At 39.3% G+C, this 16,916-nt stretch overlaps 1 protein-coding gene across 4 annotated transcripts in view; it reads left to right on the top strand.

Moving 5' to 3' along the window:
* CA8 (carbonic anhydrase 8) overlaps window positions 1-16,916 on the top strand; it is a 201,842-nt gene that overhangs the window by 108,692 nt on the left and 76,234 nt on the right. For all 4 annotated transcript variants that reach the window (XM_081070898.1, XM_081070899.1, XM_081070897.1 and 1 more), the window contains 2 exons: window positions 1,054-1,245; window positions 13,897-14,021. In XM_081070898.1, the coding sequence (XP_080927024.1) occupies window positions 1,054-1,245; window positions 13,897-14,021 (317 nt within the window). The remainder of the gene's footprint in view (window positions 1-1,053; window positions 1,246-13,896; window positions 14,022-16,916) is intronic.

The raw sequence follows: 16,916 nt of genomic DNA, 5'->3' as shown, positions 1-16,916 counted from the left end.
TGTGTCCCGCGCAGCGTGGGGCCCCGCGGACCTCGCGCTCCCAGCCCCGCCGCGCCCCCGCCTTCCCACGTGGGTCTCGGGCGCTTTCCCGGTCCCCCGGCCGGCACGGCGGCGGGGAGCCAGGCTCCCTCGTCCGGCGGCACTTGGCACCTGCCTCCACCCGGGGCGCGAGCCCGCGAGCTGAGGCGGTGACACTTCTGCCTCCTGAGTAGCTGCGAGGAGCCACGTTACGTTGTACGCACCACCTCGAGAGTACAATGTTAGCGAAAGTATTACGTTCTTGGTTGCTGCAAAGACTTTGATAGAAGAAAGTATTTCTGCCTCTGCTACCCCCCCCCCCCCACCCCCCCAGGACACTAACAAGACTCTTTCCAGACACGTCCTAAATTTCAGGCTCAATCAGTGGGCTTGACTTTTTAAGAAGTTTAGTTTTCTAAATTTGTCCCGGAAGATGTAGATCTCTTAACAGAGTTGACCACAGGTGCTGATATTGACTACATTGATTGAAAAAAACAATGTAGAATTTGGAGTTTTAACTTAAAAATATGGAAATGGTATGCATGTATGAATAGCATATGCACACTTCAAAACACTGTACTTGCATTTCTGATAAGAGGTGTTTACTCACTTGCTTCAGGTCTGTGGTTTTGGACTCTTACCAAGCATGTGGGGAGTTACAGGTGTTTGCCAAGTACTGCACGTAATTGAACTGATGAGCAGAGGACATTTTTGTGGTATTATCTTTTTCCTAATCATTTAAAGATTACCTGAATTCCCTAGCATCATAAATTGCTACATCTATGTGGACCAATAGAAACAGTATTTTGTTAGTCCAGGGTTTTTTCTTTGTGGTATTTGATAACATTATATCATTCCAAATATGAATGCAAAAATTCACACACTGACCACATTTCACCTATATATAGAGAGAGTAGTCATAACCCTCTTAATAATGTACAGGGTCATAAGCAGTGTTTAAACTAGTTTTTACATGATAAATTTTACTGTAACTTTTTTTTAACCTGTTATAAATGTGTTTCAATTTGTCGTTAGGTGTTGAGTGGGGCTTGGTGTTTCCTGATGCTAATGGGGAATACCAGTCTCCCATTAACCTGAATTCAAGAGAAGCTAGATATGACCCCTCACTGCTGGATGTCCGCCTCTCACCAAATTATGTGGTCTGCCGGGACTGTGAAGTCACCAACGATGGACATACCATTCAGGTTATCCTGAAGTCAAAATCAGGTATTTCACGAGATGCTTTTGTGTGTTCTTGTAGATTCAAAGTCACCTGGGAGCCACTGAACTCATTTAGCTTATATGACCTTAAAAGTAGAACTAACAGCTCCATTGTCAGGATACCTTTATATTAGGCTAGTGCAAAAGTAATTGTGGTTTAAAAGGTTAATTGCAAAAACCATACTTACTTTTGCACCAGCCTAATATACTATAAAATGCATTTTTTTTTCTAAAATTAGGGAATGTTGGGAACAGTGTGTTTTTCTAGGATGTGAAGTTGTTTCTTTTTTTTTTCAATCTAGTTGAGGCGGAGCATAGCTCAGCTTCAACTCAAGTCATTGTTTTTAATCTCATTGTGGAGAGCGCAGCTCACTGGCCCATGTGGGACTCGAACTCGTGACCTTGGTGTTAGGAGCCCATGCTCTAACCACCGAGCCAGCCCGCTGCCCACCAGAGGCTTAGGGCTCCAACCTCAAGCTGTTGCTTTCAACCTAGTTGTGAACTGCGGAGTTTACTGGCCCATGTGGGAATAGAACCGGTAACCTTGTTGTTAAGAGCTCCTGCTCTTACCAGCTGAGCCATCCGGCTGCCCCTATAAAGTGCATTTTGGGAATTATTTTCTGAAACATTTTTGAAAGGATAGAAGGATGAAATTATGAAGATGTCAGTTTGGTTGTTCTATGTTAGATGGTACTCTAACAATCAGTTGGTCAACATACACTTTGTGGAATTTGTGGAAAGGTATATGCAGGTGAACCAATCTGCATTTTGTCCTAAATTGTTGATCAGCTTAAATCATGTAGACAATTATACTTCTCTGTTTTACTGCATTGTAAAACTAAGATTAGGATTTATTGACATTATCTGCCATTCAAGATAGATTTTTCAAGTTCGTTTTCTCTACTATATTAATATGAGAAGAATTTTAACTAACAGCAATCAAGAACATGCTCTAAACTCAGCACAAGACTGAAATGGCAAACAAAGCTCTTGCTTTAATGAAAAAAAAAATTAGCTCACTGTCTCCCTCTGAACCTATTTGAGATGGATTTGAAATGTCTTATGGAAACGGTGTTGGGTCATTACTAAGAAAATTTATTTTTGGCTTAAATGTAATGAAGAGGAAAGCAGAATTTAAAAAATTAGCATTAATATTATGCTTTTCAGAGTGAGTAATAACTGTTATTTTCCTCTTAGAAAGAATGTAAAATTAGAATATGTTGAAATATTAGGAAGTGCTTAATGAACAGAACCAACTGTGCTCAAATTAATTCTGAATCAATAAGATTGATGTTTCAAACCATAAAATTTTTAGGTTTTTTTAGTAGGAAAGGCAGATATTAATTACCAGCTATGGATTTTTTTATTCATTGTGAATGTTCCTGAGCTTTAATTGAAAATAGTTGTAGATTCATGTAGTCTTCCCTGCTGTTCTGAGTTTAATCAAAGTATGGGCGTCACACAAACAGAATCTAGGTTTTATATGTACTTAGTTGAAGAGATAGCTTCAGATCTCTCTTCAGATCTTCAGATCTGATTTAAATTTGAGTTTAAATCAGAAATTTTTTTGGGGGGTTATCTATAATGGGATATCATGTATCATTTTTTAAATATACAGTAAAGTTATTGAATGCTGACTTCTGGCATATAAAAAGCATTTTAAGGTAATACATGTGTGTTGGCATGTTGACATGATTTTGTATATCTGGAAATAAAATATTTGTATATCTGTACAACAAAAATGCATTTCACGTCAGTCACCATGGTGAGTGAGTGTTGGCTGAGTGCAAATGGATAAGAAGGTTCTTGAGGATTCATAGTTTAGGGAAAACACAATCCTTTTTAAAGTATTAGTGTAAATATGGTATGGTAAATATTAGAAAGTTTTATGGGAACATAGAGGAATGACTGAGTACAAATACGATCAGTTGAGACAATGTGTGTCCATTCCTGCTCTAAGATCAAGTTTACTTGATGAAATTGAAGTTAACATTTTCTTATGGTACCTTCTCAGACCCTCACAATTTCCCTTGGCTTCCTACCTCACCCCCCAAAAAGACTATCAAGCATTGTCTTGGCTCTCTAACCGCAGGTATGTTTCTTCCTCACATGGCTTTTTTTTGCCTGTTGATTCTTTCACATCCTCCACCCCAGTCACGGAGGAAGAGCTCACTGTCTCTCTGTCTGTCTGTCTAGGCCTGATTTGGATACACATGCTCCAGACAGACCCCTTACTCTTATGTTTTTGGGGGAGAACTTGCTCCTTCAGGTGCCCTGTGTCCTTTCTGCCACTGTCTCCTTTCTTCTTTGTGGTTTCTCCAAACTTAAAAAAAAGTAACAATAAAAAAATATACCATGTCTGGACCAGTTTATGTTTTTTTCTAGGATATTTAAGCTTCTCAAAGGAATACTTTGCAAGATCTGAACACCCTGTCATTCATTAATTTAATTCACATTTTATCTTTATCAAAATAGAATATAAACATAATTTAAACAGTTGACTAGTACTATATTTCTTTCTGCCTCTGGGTTATACCCCATCCTCCCACCTAAAACATTTTGCTCTGGTGACAAGCACTTTCCACTCGGCTGTTTCTCCTGCTATCACTTCCATACTTCTTAATAACATGTTTATACTGTCATGCTTTGTTATTTAAGATATCTGTAAACTCGCTACTATGGAAGATGGAAGATGAGGCTAGTTTTCTTGTTATGCTCCCCCATCGTGGTTTTGCTCCCTTATTGTCCCTGTATACTTAAATTATTATTTTTATTTAAATCAATACTCAGTGTCTTAGAGTTTCTAGGTTTATTCATCTTCCAGTAACTTCTGAGAAAAGGAGCATGTGAGGGTAAATGTTTGGGTACCTTGTGTGTCTGCCAGTGTCTTACTACACCTCACACTTGACTGGAGTTTGCCTGCGCAAAGCAGTCTGGGCTGGAAATATTGTTCCTCAGATGCTTGATTTTCTTGCGACATCACCTCGGGCCTCCAATGTGCGGTTGAAAGATCTAGGGCTGCCCTGCTTTTCAGGCCTTTGATGTGACCTTTGTTCCTATCTGGAAGCTTTTATAATTTCCTCTTTATTGCTATTGCTTTGAAATTTTACAACCATATGCCTTGGTGTGGTTCTTTTTTTTTTTTTCCCACTCTGTGCTGAGGACTAGGTGGACCTTCTCAATCAGGATTTCTTAGAAATTTCTCAGAAATGCTCTTATATTTGTCAGAAATTTTCTTATGTGATTTCATTGATAAGTTTTCTGTTCTTTTCTTTTTTCAGTAACCTTTTTTCTTTGTCTTTTTCTTCTACTTTCTGTAGATTTCCGCAACTTATATCTTTCAGACTTTCTATGGGACTTTTACCCTCTGCTGTTATATTTTTAATTTCTAAAAAGTTGTGCTTATTTTGTGAATTTAAAAAATTTTTGTTTTTAATTAAATTTTTTTTAAAAATACAGCTTCTACGTAGTATTTGTTTCATGAATGAAGACTCCTTCTCCATTCTTTTCCGTATTGCTTTTTTCCTTTTCACTGCATGTCTCTGTTTATTCTGGGTTCCTTCTATTTGTTTTGGCTTCTTTCTTTTGTTATTGGAGGTTTCCCTCAAATGTCTAGTGATGTTTGGCTCTTTGTTCATCTTTAGGAATGGGTCTAAAAAGTGGATTAGAAGCTCTGTGCACCTGAGCAGGAATTGAGGTCTGGTGGCTGTCACAGTAATGTGATTAGGTGAGGACCTGGCCTTGTTGTTGGTGGAGGCTTCGTAAGTTTTATCACTTTCTTTGGGGGAGGGCGTGTGTGGCCTCACAGCTGGCCATCAGCACTGGTTATTGACCACAGGCAAGAGAGTGTAACCAGAGTGGTATGTTTCTTATGGTCGATGAACCTGCATTGATACATCATCGTCAGCTAAAGTCCATAGTTTACCTTACGGTTCACTCTTGGTGTTGTGCATTCTATGGGATTGGACAAATGTATCCACTATTATAGCACCATATGGAGTGGTTTCACTGCGCTGCAAATCCTCTGTGCTCTGCCTGTTCATCCCTCCCTCCTCCCAACCACTGTCTCCATAGTTTTGCCTTTTCCAGAATGTCATGTATTGGAATCATATATTAAGTAGCCTTTTCAGATTGGCTTTTTTCATGTAATAATATACGAGGTCAGACAATTAAGTTCGTGAACTCATTCTATAAAAAGTGCTACATACCTCTTTGCTGCATATCACTATGGTCACCTTTGAAGTACTCCCCTTGGGAAGCTATGCACCGACGTCAGTGCCTAGTCCACCCTTCAAAGTAATTTTGGAGCTCTTTCTGGAATGGCCATCAGAGCTGTGGTCGTATTACCCTTGATGTCCTGAATGTCATCAAAATGTCTTCCTTTCAATATTGCCTTTACCTTTGGGTAAAGAAAGAAGTCATTGGGGGCCAGATCAGGTGAATAGGGAGGGTGTTCCAATACAGTTATTTGTTTACTGGCTAAAAACTCCCTCACAGACAGTGCTGTGTGAGCTGGTGCATTGTCGTGGTGCAAGAGCCATGAATTGTTGGCGAAAAGTTCAGGTCGTCTAACTTTTTCACGCAGCCTTTTCAGCACTTCCAAATAGTAAACTTGGTTAATTGTTTGTCCAGTTGGTACAAATTCATAATGAATAATCTGTCTGATATCAAAATAGGTTAGCAAATTGTTGCAACAAGTTTGTGAACTTAATTGTCAGACCTCATTGCAGTTTTCTGGGATGCTGTCATTAGAAAAAAAATTAAAGAATAAGCAAATTTTTTTTTTTTTTTTTAGAAATTAAACTCACTTTATACACACCACTCCACTGAATCGTCAGGCCTCACAAAGGTTGTCAGTGGCCTGGCCTACTTCGTCGTTTTTTTCCTGGTCCTTTTTTTTTTTTGCTTTGTTTATGTTAAACAATAATAAAGAATTACCAAGAAGAGTTACAAAAATTGTAGCATAATTTAGATACTAACACCTATTAAAGCTTTCAACATAATCCTAATGATATAATTCTTATATATAATTCCATCGGGATATGTTACCTTAATTTAAATTTGAGGCATGTCCTGAGCATGAAGCCTCTACCCTCTTCCCACCCCGAAATTTCCAAGCAAGGTCATTGACGATCTTCTCATTCCACAATCAAATGGACATTTTAAAATGCTTAAAATACATTAATTCTGCTGCATTTGCAATGGAATTTTTGAAAACCCTTGGCTCCTGTTGGTCTCTGACACATGACCTCCTGAAATTTGTTTTTAATTTTGATGGACTTTTTTCTGCCAGGTCTTCATTCTCCATTATTCTAAAGTAAAGAGATTTCTCAAGGTTTCCTCCTCGACCTGCTTCTCTTGTACAACAGGCACCCCATAATCAGTGCACTTATACAATTTGGTACTTTCTGCAGTGTGCTGTTTTCCAATAAGACAGCAAATGAGTTTAGGACACAGGCTGCAGTCACAGATTCCCCGAGTCGAATGAGCCCTAGGAGGGAGGGCAGCCTGTCCAGCGTCTCGTCTCAGATCCTCTGGTAAGTGGTGGGACGTTCTCGGCTCGATCAGCTCAGAAAAGGAAATTCATTTCTCACTGAGGAAATCCATTTTGCTTTTGAGTAATTTCAAAGATAAAAAAGTGTTCTGATCTCCTTCATTGTTTCTAGTTTGGGATTCTGGACCTACCAGAACAAATATAATTGTGCTTTCGCACGACATCTTTTGAAATATTGATTACCATCGTCATATTGTGAAGTTGCCGTTTTTTCTTTTCAGACATATTAGTTCCTTCACCTGTTCCTCATATGATAGTCCTTCATTCATTAATACTTATTTATTGATCATTGACTACAGGAATTATAAACTCACTTGTCCTTGAGAGCTAGACAGGTATTACAAATGAGAGCAGCCAGGAGAGCAAAACTTGTAAATAGCTGTTGACCCTCTGCTTTATCTGTAATGTTGGAAAGCAGTAGGGACTGGTGGGGACTGTGGGAAACCAGCAAACTGCAGAGAGCATGCCCAGTTTGGCAGATGTTTAAAGTGTCAGGAAACGCTGGAGATATGGACCTGTGAACCAAACACACACATTCACTGGCCGCATCTGGCCTACGAGCTGCAGTTGGCAATCTTTGTTTTACCTCATGCAAGGTACTCCATGCCTTTGATAAGGTAAATAAGGACCACACGCAATGCCGCCTCTCAAGGAGGTTGCAGTGGTAGGTTGTGAAAGATAGGTGTATAGGAGGAGATTATTTTGCCTGAGGTTATTCAGAAAGGATTTGTGGGGGAAGTGACCTTTGCAGTGGTCCTTGCAGCGTGAATAGCATTGGATCGAGGGGACTGGGATGTGTGGAAGAGAGAACAGGGTCCTGTGGCTGTGGATCAAAAGACATGGCTATGGCCATGGGAAGGTCTAGAGAGTGTCAGGAAAAGGCACATCATTAAGGACATTTGGAAGGAAAGCTTCGTTCGTATTAAATGAAGTTAATAGAAAATACAACGGAGAGGTTATGTTGGAGCCAGTTCATGGGGACCTTGAACCAAGTATAAAGACGATAAGTAACTTTTTCTTTTCTGTAGGATAAAGTCGTAATCAGCATGTTGCTTTAGGAAAATCAACCTGGCAGCACTGAATAAGAGGGGATCTGGAGAAACTGGGAGTCAGGTTATTCATGAGACTCAGTTAATGAAGACTGCAGCTATTGTGTGGGCAGTGCCAGTGGAGAGGAAGGGATGACAGAGAGATGTCTGAGATGCCACGCTCAGAATTTCAGTGACTGGTTATGTGGACCAGGGGAGAGGAGGGATGGGCTGGGGTGGAGCCCCTATGACTGGACAATGGTTTGGATCCTGTCACCGTCCTCCCTCTGCTCTGAGCATATTTCAAGGTGGCAGAGTGCCTCCCAACGTGGACTTGAGCCAAGATTCGCATCCCAGGTGTGACCTGACCAGGCGGTCGGTCCTGTTATCTCCCTGAGTATGGAGAGTTTTATTAAGGCTGCCACATATATCATGAATTTCTCTGTGGGATGCATGAATCGCTGCACTGCAGGAATCTTAATTTAGTGTATACAAAGTAAAATGCGACATGCTTATAAAAAGTATCTTAAGTATAAAAATACAATTATAGATACCCACCTGAGTGGTTTCACACTTAAGTTGTGAAAAAGTGTAAGACTGCCCAAGCTTGTGCAATGGAATGTCATTCCATCTGATGACCAGCAGTGTTGAGAGTAATGACATTTTTAATGGGCCATCGGTATGGGAGAAATTGCTAATCAAGATAGGTCATTTGTGCCCTTCACTGTAACTTATTATAGCAACCTTAATTAGAACATTTTATTTCTGGGTCTTTTAGAGTTCTCAATATTAATTTTAGGCTAGATTATTATTATTAATCATCCTTTTAAAAAATGACAACTTTTTATAGTGTTTCTTGGCAACCTTGCTGATTTAAAGATGAAGTTGTCAAAAGTACCTTAAAATTATTTTTACTTAAGAAGAGGCTATGTATTATTTATTTATACGCAATGTTGGGCTTGAATTTTTTTGTGATTATATTTATTATTAGTTAACTTTTGGGGATTTCAATGATCTGGACTGTTGCCCAGTTGCCTTAATCTGCTTCATTTTGCTTGTGTAGACTCAGCTTAACTGGCCTTCTCCCCATATTGTTGATGATATTTATTCTTTAATATGAAATAAAGCTGTAGGTTAAAAGCTGGAGACAATAAAAATAATTTGAGTTTTGCTTTTAAGATGTCAAATGTCACAAAAGAACTACTTAGTCCTATTTTTGGAATGTTTTATGAATACGTTTCAGATTCCTTAAGTTAAACAGGATATAAAATCTTTAAACGTACCGAGAATGACCTGTTTGGGCCTTTGGATCCTTTGGGGGAACATGGGGGCCATTGGTGCTGGTCTCCTTCCCCGTTGGAGACTTGGCTCGGGCAGGCTCTGTCACTGGCCTCACCGATTTTGTCTGGGGTTTGACAGCAGCTCTCTAACCAGTAAAGCTTGCTGTTTGCTGGTCCACTGTCCATGCAGACACATGAGTAATATCTCCAAATGCAAAAATATTAGCCCCCTGCTTAACAGCCATCGATGATTGCCTCCCTGATAAACTCCAGCCCCTGAGCATAGGCTCAGGTCCCCCCCAGATGCTAACACGTTGGGGCCTGCCTTTGGCCATTGGTAACCTGTGACTTTATTCTCTTGCAACACACTCAAGCTGTTTCCTGTCTCTGAGCCTTCCTCAGCCTCTTCTCTCTGCTGAAACATACTTTCTCACTTCTCTAAGCTTACTCTTCAAGGCTTTGCTTAGCTGTCGTCTCCTTTGGAAGGTGCCCTGACTTTCTGATGCCCCTTGGTTTTGGCTTGACCCTTACTGGGTGCCCTCCTAGTACCTTCTATACTTCCCCTTACTCTCCTGATGCGATTTATTTCAACCATTAAATTCAGTTCTGTAAGCACTGTGAATGCCTTGCCAGTACTGAGACTAACCTTGTTTTTACACACTCGGTGTCAGCACAGGGCTGGGCACGGAGGCCATCTTAAAACGTGTGTGTTGACCTCAAATGAAATGAAATGAGGGGGAATAAGCCTTGATTAACAACAGCCTGTGAACTACGGCAAATTTGTCTTCAGTAAAGGATTGTAGAAGCTTAGGTAGATTTAGGTAAATATACATATATCCTGTCTTTATGGGGTTCCAAATTTTGCAGAAGGATCTCCTTTTACATCTCATAAGCATAATGGGCATTTCTGTTAAAGAGCATTAAAGAAAATGGATGCAGTAGCAATGACATCAGTTGATTTTGTATTCTTTTCACAAGTTTGTCATTCTAAAGAAACACAGCATGTCATCGGTGCGAGTATCATATTGTTTCATTGTAATTTTGTTGGGCTTAATGACATCAGTATCATATTGTTTCATTGTAATTTTGTTGGGCTTAATGACATCACGACTAATAAACCTGCCATATAGTGACAAAAAATATCACTCAGCAAAATTTGATAATCATAAATGTAGGAAAAGTGTGTACTGGTTTCCTTATGTAAAAAGAAAGCTATAAAAAGTCAGAATAATGCCTTAAGAGGATGTTGCAAAATGGGTAAAACAGAGCTACTCTTTATTTAATCTATAAACACAGTCATTGTTGGGGGATGAACAGATAATGCTTTTACCTGGCACCTCATAAAATTCTGAATTCAGTATTTTGTCATATTTTATGGCTTTGTATAGCCATGTGATTTTAGTGTGGTTTAACCTTGGATTATTCATCAGCAGAAAAAGTGCAAGGTACCCAGTGGCTGATTCCTGGCTGAAAACTGCCTATTTGTCACCTCTCCCTGGGGACCAGGCCTGGGCAAAATGCTTCCTTTCTTTGTGCTCATTTTCAGCCTAATAGAACGTAAGATCCGCGAGACCACGGAATTTTGTCTGTTTTGCCCAAATCGGTGTGTCTTAAGTACTGAATACAGTGCCGGATGCAACGTAGGTGATAAAACAATATTTGTTGAAGGGATGATTAAATGGACTCCTGTGGGCCTTGAACTTCTCCCTATCAACACATTGATCTGTGGAGTGTGAATTTCCAGGCTATTTAAAATGTAAACTTTATTCCCAAGTTTTAAACTAAAGGCTTTATTCCTGTTAAAGAAATACTAGGCATTGATAAGATGGGGGATATCTTTTTGAAACATGGATCTCTTTTTGGTCCCCTGTAATCACTGTCAACATCAGTTGTAACATCCATATTTATAAAAACATACCAGTAGACTACACTGGAGCAGTTTCAGAAATTGGGGTGTGTGTATGTGTGTGTGTGTGTGTGTTCTGAGTATACACAATGAAGAGGCTTTGGAGAAAGGTTTTTTTTAAATTAAATTTATTGGGGTGACAGTGGTGAGTAAAATTATATAGGTTTCAAGTGTACGATTATATAATACATCATCTGTATATCACATTGTGTGTTCACCACCCAGAGTCAGTTCTTCCATCACCATATATATACTTGATCCCTTTTACTCTCGTCTACCATTCCCCTCCCCCCTTACCCTCTGGTAACCACTAAACTATTGTCTATGTCTATGGGTTTTTGTTTCTTTATTTGCCTTATTCCTTTGTTGCCTTCAGTTTTATATCCCACATATCAGTGAAGTCATAGGGTTCTCGAGTGTTTCTGTCGGACTTATTTGGCTTAGCATAATTACCTCAAGGTCCATCCATGTTGTCGCAAATGGCAGTATTTCATCTTTTCCTGTGGCTGAGTAATATTCCTTATTCAGTCATCTATCGAAGAGCACTTTGGTTGTTTCCATGTAAGTAAAGTAAAGCCACCATAAGTAAAGCTGCAGTGAACATCACAGTACATTTGGGGGAAAGGTTTTTTTTCTAATCTTCCCGTTTCACATGAACTTTATTTCGCGGAACTCCTCTTTCTCTTTCTTTGGCAATGTGGAACTAAGCCTCCTCCAAGACAAATTTTCACTTTCTTTTAAAAGTAGAGTGTTACAGGGCCCATCCCTGTGAAGTCTCAGGTCAGGTTGTGCCCGCACCTGGGGTAGGGTATGTTTTCTGGTTCTGATGAGGTGGAGGTGCAGAACGAGACTTCCAAGAAGCTTTTTCCTCTTTTTGGTTTGGGAGGTGTGGTGCACAGTGGGTAGACTCCAGGCCTCCTTCCTGGTTTTCTTTAAGACCAAATTTGAACAGCCAAAGGAAAGGAGTGCATTTTGAGGTTATTCAGACACTGGTGTTCTGGTTAACATAAGAACATTTCATACCTTCTTCCATCCACAGTGTGGATGGTTATTGAAGATATTCAGTGAGCCTGCACACTGCAGCTCTGGATATCTGCAGCTCTTTGTGAACCCTGTGTTTATTTACTTTTTTTTTTTTTTTTTGGATTGTTCTGGGAAATAGGATGAGGTGTAATACTCAAAGGAGGGACTGCGGTTTCGAAATCTAGGCTTAAAGTACTCTGTTTCTTTCTTTTTTTTTTTTTTTTCCAGTTCATGCTCACAGATACTGCAATGTGGTTTTCCCCATCCCTGTCTCAGTCTGGGATGTGGGTCAAAAGATTCGAGTTCCAGGCTCCTGGAGCTTGCTAGCTGGGTGACCAGGGCTGGCCACCCTTAGCCCCTTTCAGCCTTAGTTCTCGTCCCTGTCAATGGGGATGATGATAACGCTGACCCTTCAGAGTTGTTGTGAGACTTAACTAAGACCAAGTATGAGGAAGCACATTAAAATCATGAGAGATAGTCTCTTAAATGTTATGCATCGGCAACCCCTTCCCCTTAAAGTGAGGTTTATGCACTTGAAAAACTAAAATTACTTTTTGCTACTGATGTCGTTTGTCTTCTTTGAGCTGGTAGAATGCTTAGAAGCCAACTTGTAGGGCACTGTTCTCAAGGACTTTGGGACATTCGTTTTTGTGATACCCTCATTTCTCCATCTATCTTCCTGTCTTTCCCCCCCCACCTTTGCTCTTCTTTCTTATGTATGCTTTCTGGCTGTATTATATGTACCTTGACATAAACAGCCTTAAATTCCCTTCGGAGCAAATTATTAGGTGAAGAACCAACCAAATACTGCAGCACCAATTCTCTTTGAGTTTTTGAGTAAGAATGGACAATAAAACTGCTCCTCAAGAGAACAATTTGGACACTGTTCCTTCCTCCACAACAGCAAGTGTGAACGCTCATCTTTTGGAGAGAGACCCCTACTATGGGAATGGGGTGAATTTTGTCAGCCCTTTGACTGAAAAAGAACCCATAATTCTTACCTGATCTTATTTAGAATGACCAATTTTACAGGGAAAATGCAAACAATCTTTATTTGTATTGAAATTGGCCATTGTAATAAACTTTGTTTCAAGGCTGTCCATATGATATCGGGGAATGTTTAACTAAAGAAAGTATTTTATTGCTTCAAGACAGGTTCTTGTACAAATTTATTTTTCATTATCCTTTAGAGTGCCCTTGTTTGGAACAAAGTTCTGGGTCATATCCAGAAATGAGAAATAGACACAGGGCCCTCTAGAACTAATGTTACTATTATAAGTATTGTTAATATTTTATCACAATTTTGTTTTGTTTGCATTGTATGTGACACTGAATGATTTGCTTTTTAAGTGTGATTTCATTGTAGAAAAATCAGATTGGCTTAATAATAATTCTCTTCATGGATAATTTTGTTAGCTTACACGTATTCTCTAAATTGAAAGCCTACTAGAACAAACAGATGATCTGTAAAGGTTTAATTTATCAATAAGGCCTATAGTAAATTATTGAGACTCAAACCATATTCTTCTCTTCTGATCAGTTCTAAATTTATGTCTCTGGAGTATAGCTATTGCATTTGTTTTCTTTGTCTAACGTTAATAAAGTTAAGGTTAAATGATATACATATCATTATCAAGTATTTCAGATTCTTGGAACTTCTACTGTATCTGGCCAGTATAAGAATTTCAGCCAAACCCACATGGTGTGAATTCATCTCACAATTGTGACATATTTCTATTTTGCTATATGAATTTACTCTATAGAACTAATGAGAGTTTTTTGGCAAAACATGTCCCCAGTGTTTATATTGCTGTGTTGATAAATATGTTTGAGAGGTAATTAAATAGGGTTTATTTTCTTTTTCAGTTCTATCGGGAGGTCCATTGCCTCAAGGGCATGAATTTGAACTGTATGAAGTTAGATTTCATTGGGGAAGAGAAAACCAGCGTGGTTCTGAGCACACAGTTAATTTCAAAGCTTTTCCCATGGAGGTAAGAATAACAAATCATCTCATAAAGTTCTTATTGTTCACATAAAGTATTTAGCAACTTATTGAAAATGGTTTTCTATAAAATTAGACGTATAGCTTTTGAATTTTTATCAATTCACATTAAAATAAAAAAGTGCTTAATGAAATGTAAGCTTGGGGCAGCAAATAGAGCTTCCCAGGACCTTTAGTGGGCTCTTGGCCATGAAGGTAATCCATTAAGTATAGCCATTAAGTTTCATCCTAGTAGCATTACTGTTATAAAAATTCTGCTGCCTCTGCAAATTCAGTAGATCATTTTTGTAGGTGCTCTGAATCAATGATGAACTGAAAACAAATCACTTGTGGAGAAACCTCAACAGTAATTAAAAGTCTAGTTTAGCTCTGATTAAAATTGGTAGGTTAGTTCTATTCTCTCCAAGCAATTAGAGAGAGGAGAGAGATATTTTGGAGAGTCATTCTTTTGTTTAAAGAATTCCCTCCCCCGTTATCTTCTTGGTCAACTCCTGCTCTTTTTTTCAGTATCCAGTTGAAGTATCATTTCTTCCTTGGGAGTTTTTCTGTGTTCCTTCCCTAAGCAGAATTATTTTCTCCCTTCCTGTGCTCCCAGTGTACTTGATAGATGGCTGCCATAGCCCTGATCTCACGGATTGTAAGCTTCATGTCTAAGGTGTCTTTCTCACTGACTGTGGGCTTCTGTTATGGACTGGATGTTTGTGTCCCCCCAATTTCATGTTGAAGCTCTACCCCACCCCTGTGAGATGGTATTGGCGATGGGGCCTTTGGGCAGTGATTAGGGTTAGATGAGGGTGGAGTCTTCATGAATGGAATTAGTGCCCTTATGAGAGTCCAGAGAGAGCTTGTTTCTTTGCTCTCGGCTATGTGAGGACACAACGAGAAGACAGTCTATAAGCCAGAAAGTGGGCTCTCGTCAGATACCAGGTCTGCTAGCACCTTGATCTTGGACTTCTCAGCCTCCAGAACTGAGAAATAAATTTTTGTTGTTTAAGCCATCCAGTCTGTGGTAATTTGTCATACAGCCTGAGCTGACCAAGACAGCTCTTGAAGAAAAAGTCTCCCCCTCCTTCTCTTTTTCACTCGCATCATTTAGTCCAGTGCTAGAAACATCAGAGACAATCCGTGCAGGTGAAATTGAGGAGATGTCTCTGTTGGTCCCAGCCTTGTTTATATTTTGTTCTAGAAGGACCTACAATTCTTTCCAGGAAATAGCCTTTCAGTGGCAGTGAACAGTATATTTTTGGGGATGCTGGGATGCCAGTGTTTGGTCTCTGTCATTCTCAACTGCGCATGTGCTTAACTGTATCTGGAAATCACTACTGTATATATAAATGATATGTATACTTCAAAGAATGAAGTTAGAGGAAGTATTTCTCAATATGACTTTAATTATAATAATAAAAAAACATCTCTTTGGAAGCTCAGGATATCCCTTCTGTTAAAAAAGACAAATCTTAAAAGTGGAAAATTAAATGTTTTGACAATGGAAGGGAAAGACAATTGCAGTATGTTGAGGAATATGTGAGGTATGTGATAGTGAGGACAGTAAGAGATCACTTTTGAAGGCCTTGATGGGGAAGGTTGGGTCTTCAAATGTTACCTTTCTAGAGGTTTTTGTCTCAAAGCCTGCAGACATCCTCTCACTTCTAACTGCCTTTAAACAATTCTTCCTTGTGTCTGTGTCCCCTTTGGCTGTTGCCCTGTGTGAGGAGGAAGAGTTTACATCAAATGCATCAAAGAGGAGGGAGGACCCAAAACAATAATACCCACTGGGTAGTGGAGGGCAAAGTGGGAGGTAAGAAACACCCTGGACTGTCAGGGCCTCAGCCCTGCCCTTTGAGTTGGAAAGACCACTTCATCATTTTGTCTCCACCAGTCCTCAAAGACACACTCTAATAATAAAAACTTTAGGGGAAAATGGGAGTAATTGGGTAGGTAATAACTTCTGGATGGGTATTTAGTGGCTTTGCTTGTGACACACCGAATTTACAGCCTTGAAAATGTTTCATTAGATTAGGCGAGTCAGTGGTGTGTGCTCATTGCTCTGCAGTTGAATAGAATTTCCGGACCTAGTGTCCAGACTGGTCCTGCTCCTTGGTGGCGTTGTCACTGCTCTGGGCCATTAACCACAGGTAATGGTTTGTTTCCAGTGAAGGTTAAATTTTAGCAGTAAGGCTTTGTTTCTGTAGAAATATTTAACATCATGGAATTACTGACTGTAATTTTTCCAAAATAGGTGATGAATAATATTGATATCTTGTGTTATCCCGGATTATCCCTGATCCAATCCTAGAGAAAGTACTTGTATCAGTCATCTGATGTTTGCTCCGTGCTATACCCTACGGAGCCGGTAAATGCTGTGGGTGTGCAGAATTAGAGAAAGGTATCTGCAAGCCAGGTGTTTTCTGTTTTTTGGGGTCGCTTGCCTGGTTGTTTAATGGAAGCTGTGAATACTGATCTGGGATTGAAGGAGGATAGGGCTCGTGTGGTGTGCTCAAAGAGAGGCAAGACGGCTCCACGTAGAATAGTCCAGGAGGGAATGAGGTGGCTAGTGAGAGACGTACGAAGACAACTTGTCACTGGTGCCCTGGTCCTCACCTGCCATCAAGGGCCACCTCGAACACAAAGGCAGAGCCAGCGGGACAGTGGAGTGTGAAGGTACCAGGTACCCTTTATATTTAAAATAATTAAAAATATTTTAAAATATTATATTTAAATGCTTATATTAAAAATATAATGTATTATATTATAAAATAAAATATAATATTAAAATATATTATAAAATATATAAAACTTTTATATTAAAATATTGTTTTAAAATTATATTTTAAATATTAAAAAATATATTTTTAGGGTACTCTCCATATTTTATTTACATTTT

This window comes from Rhinolophus hipposideros (assembly GCF_964194185.1).
Source record: "Rhinolophus hipposideros genome assembly, chromosome: 13".
Lineage (NCBI taxonomy): Eukaryota > Metazoa > Chordata > Mammalia > Chiroptera > Rhinolophidae > Rhinolophus > Rhinolophus hipposideros.
This window is presented reverse-complemented; position numbering and strand designations above follow the sequence as displayed.